At 32.5% G+C, this 4,098-nt stretch overlaps 1 protein-coding gene across 1 annotated transcript; it reads left to right on the plus strand.

The window, feature by feature from the left end:
- Window positions 1-2,308: 2,308 nt before the first annotated feature.
- LOC143626489 (HVA22-like protein f) lies at window positions 2,309-3,743 on the plus strand. Its single transcript, XM_077096570.1, has 5 exons — window positions 2,309-2,355; window positions 2,438-2,464; window positions 2,954-3,076; window positions 3,236-3,482; window positions 3,669-3,743. Exons 1-5 carry the CDS (start codon window positions 2,309-2,311, stop codon window positions 3,693-3,695), a joined length of 471 nt encoding a protein of 156 aa, XP_076952685.1. The 3' UTR covers window positions 3,696-3,743.
- The last annotated feature ends 355 nt before the right edge of the window (window positions 3,744-4,098 follow it).

Here is a 4,098-nt window from a genome sequence, read left to right on the forward strand (position 1 = left end):
ATGAATTTATAACACCTTCGTACCGTGGCTTGTTTGGCTAGCATCCTATTGTTGCTTACTTGAAGGACTCAGCAATGAGACTATGGGTGTGGTTAATCCCTCACCCCCCCCCCCCCTCACTAGTCCCATGTGGACAATTCAACAGTCAAGATGGATGAGGAACACCCCCACCCCACCCCCATTCTCTCCTAATGCATGATGGGGCCCAAATAACCGCAGTCATTTGAGTCATTCACTCATCCGCCCCAATCAATTTTTTTTGTTTTTGTTTTTCCTTTTCTTATTTATTTATTTTTCTTATTTAATAATATAATGGTCGATAATGAGGCATAAATGTGTTGAGTGACGGAGTTGAATGATGAAGAAAAAACCGAGTTGACATTGAGGTGTCGCAGACGTGACCAATAATGAAACATAAGGAGAATGGACCATACATAACACATGGTATGGCAAGATGTTAACAGTATAAACTTCTAAATGACAACATTTGGGAGATATAAAAGTTAATTCTTACATTTAAGTGAAAAATAGAGCTAAATTTAATTCGTTAGACTGGAGTTATTGATGCATTTTTAATGTTGAGTTGTAACCTTATCCCCTGTACTTCCTAGCGACTCGCTAGGTTCATGATTTATATACACTATATGTTGCCGTTTAATAAAAGAAAATCAGTTTTCACTGTTACAATACCATTTTCTTTTCCTTTAAGAAAAGCCAACAAGGTTATCTATCTCTACCTATACTAATAAACAAAAAATAATGATGATTATGTGTCATAACCACATCAATCTTAACTTTAATTTTCCTCATAGTTTCTAATTTTCACTCTCCTTAATTCATGGGTAATGAGTTTAATTGGTATAACCCATTAGTTATAACCATATGAAAAAAAGTATTTAATACAATTTAAATAATATTTACTTTCACTAACCCATTGCATCTACTTTTACTATTAGATATAGAAAATATGACCATAATTTCTAAAAAAAAACATATAAACTATTGAATATCTATAATAAGTTTAAAATCAAACAATGAATTACTAAATTAGTTAAATAATGATTTACGAACCATTATCGTGTAATAATAATTAGTGACCTATGTTTATAATAGATACTTAGTTATGTGTGTACTTCAAATTTCGTTGAATAAATATAATATTTATAATCATACAATTTATAAAACACTATTTAACTTATATTCGTATTGATCAAATAAAACATCTTTAATATGTTTAGGTATCAATAATTGATTTTATGTTATTTTAAAACATTATTTCAATATTAAGAAAATGTAAAATTTAAATATGTAACATTTGAAGTGTGTGTGAATATATTTTAATTAATCTATAAATTCAAAACAAAACCCCTAAATTACGTATGATTAAATACCTAAATTTCGGTTATTGGACAAATCCCGTATAATACACGGGTTCAAAAGCAAGTATATATTAATAGATATCTTAATTCGTTTAAATAAAAAATATAGACATAAGATATAAAAAAGTAAAATTGTTAACGTATCAACCCGAGCCACCGGTCCTCATCAGTATATTAGATTTGAAGATTTTTCAGTTGAAACTGAAAACCGAACCGAATTTTAATTCAGTCTCTTCAATTCGGTTTAGTTTTTCGGTTGACCAAATAACCTTTTCTTTATTTTTTTTTGCCATTATTTGCTATTGAATTGAGTTCTGTTAAATAATATTTAGCAAAAATTGTAATTGCATTGGACCAAAAGACAAAAGGTAAATAACCAATATTGTTATTTGTTTTATTCAGTTTGAACCGAGTTAAGATATTTGAAGCCAAAAACCAAACAAAAAACGACAACCCAATTTGGTTATGTTTAAGACGAAATGAAAACCGAATATGTGTATTGATTCTGTCTTATCGGTTTGAAATCAAATAATGAACCCCCCTACAATCTTATTGATTGCTTCCAACACACGCGTGTTAACTTTAATCTACTTGCGCCCGCTGCAAAAACACCCCTAACACACCCATTTTGTTCATAAGACTTAAAATTCCTACATTTAGGAATCAATGAGCATGTTGCTATATTCTTTCTTTGAACTTTATGTTACAAGAATATAGAAAGATTCCAAGACCAGTTTCATAGACTTTTTTGCCATGATCACCCACCCTCCTTATTGCTTGTAACTAGAGAAAAGAAGACTACACTCAAAAGATATGCTTTGCTTCATCTTAAACAATCATACCACTTATATAACTTGGAAAATGTATAATGCAATCATGCATATTACCTTTTCTCAATAGAATACACGACGTTGAAAACACGAAAAACAATGGGGCTTCTTGCGACAATTGCTAGACATTTAGACACACTGATCGGGTATGTGTTTATGCTTCAAATAGAAGATTTGAAGATATGTTTCTTGTGACTAACATTTGTTAGTCTTGTTAATTCGTTATAGGCCTGGAGTAATGCTTGTTTTCCCCTTGTAAGTTACACTTTCTCTAAATCAGAATACAAATTTGTCTAATATTGTTTTTTTTTAAACTAAGTTATTGGTAGACCTAGCCCCTAGGGCTGGCCATTGAGATGGAACTGAACCAGACCGAACTCAAAACTGAATACCAAAAAAGAAAAACTCAACACCGGATTGAAATGATTTTTGGGCCAGTAATTTTGGGTTAGGCTGCAATATCTAGTACCACAATTTCATAATATTGTTTATAATATATGCAAGAAAGCAATAATAATGAGCAACAAACATTGTGTATATAGGACGCTTAAAACTTTGAATACTATGGTCGCGGTCTCTCAGCCCGTCTTGTTATATCTTCTAGCACTCGTACGAGTCATACCTTTCCTTTGGTTTTTAAAAACTGATTTTGTTGATGCAAAACAAGAATGTGTTTAAGATGGTTTTCTTGTAAAATGTGTGAGTAATGACTAATGACTATATTTGTACAAACTTTGCCAAAAGGTATGCGTCCATGCTTGCAATCGAGGGATCTACATCAGAAGACGATCAACAATGGCTCACGTATTGGGTTATACACTCGTTCATTACCCTCTTCGAGCTTTCCTTTTGGAAAGTCCTCCAATGGTAATTCAATCAATTTCATCTCTATATATTTGGTAATTTTTAGACAACTCGTACGATCAAGCTTACGAGTTGCTTTGAAAGGTACACGTGCATTTTTTTTTTCATAAAATGATTAATGCTTTGTATTCACATTAAACTTGTTTGTTTTGATAAAAACAGGCTTCCATTTTGGCCCTACTTGAAGCTTTTGTTTTGTACGTGGTTGGTGCTACCCGGGATCAACGGGGCGGCATATGTGTATGCAAACATAGCAAGAAAATATGTCAAAGTTGGGAGCCATGTGAGTTCAAAATACCCCGAGGGGCAGCGAAAAGTCCTCCAAATGATGAGCCTCGAAGCACGAAGATCCGTGGAGCGTTACATTGAGAAATATGGTCCCGAAGCATTTGATCGAGTTGTCAAAGCGGTAAAATCACAAGTGCCCTATAAATGAACCTTTTGCCACCCTTAATTACAAAAATAGAAGAAGTTTCAAACATTATTGTCTAACATAAACAAGATTAAGAAGTTATAATTAACGTATCAGTTTGCATAAACAAGTTTAAGTTAACTTACAAATGATTTGAAAATTTATTTTTTATTTTGTTTGCAGGCTGAGAAGGAAGCAAACAAAAAGTAAGAAGAATTATGGGCTTTTTTATTTTCAACTCTATTAAAGTCGTATTTTTTAATTCTATGGTATTGAATGTAAAAGATTCTATTAATGTTCTCAGTGTTTGGTTTGTTTTATTATTTTTTAATTCTTAATATTGAAACGAATATTATTGTCTACCACGCTAGCATTCAGTGGCGAAACTTGGGTTTAGTCACAACAGCAACCGAAGTCACAGACCCAATATCTCTTGGTGACCGTGCTCAATACCTATAAAATTTTTGGATAAAATCACATAAATTAACCCTACTGAGCGAAAAAATGATAGTGACCGGGTCACCCCCAGTCCTCATTATACTTCGCCCTTTCTAGCATTGTCGTTGTCGTCGTTGTATAACGCAGACATCCTTGCTCGATCTCTAATTAAATT

This window comes from Bidens hawaiensis, unplaced genomic scaffold (genome assembly GCF_021521415.1).
Source record: "Bidens hawaiensis isolate Kalapana, Puna unplaced genomic scaffold, B.hawaiensis_p1.1 tig00004412_1, whole genome shotgun sequence".
NCBI lineage: Eukaryota > Viridiplantae > Streptophyta > Magnoliopsida > Asterales > Asteraceae > Bidens > Bidens hawaiensis.

What these genes read in the sequence shown, in the direction of transcription:
- LOC143626489 (XM_077096570.1), top strand. Translation starts at nt 2,309, where the DNA reads ATGGGGCTTCTTGCGACAATTGCTAGACATTTAGACACACTGATCGG. An exon ending in CATTTAGACACACTGATCGG is followed by an intron (nt 2,356 to 2,437) that starts GTATGTGTTTAT and finishes AATTCGTTATAG; the next exon opens with GCCTGGAGTAATGCTTGTTT. An exon ending in TTTTGGAAAGTCCTCCAATG is followed by an intron (nt 3,077 to 3,235) that starts GTAATTCAATCA and finishes TGATAAAAACAG; the next exon opens with GCTTCCATTTTGGCCCTACT.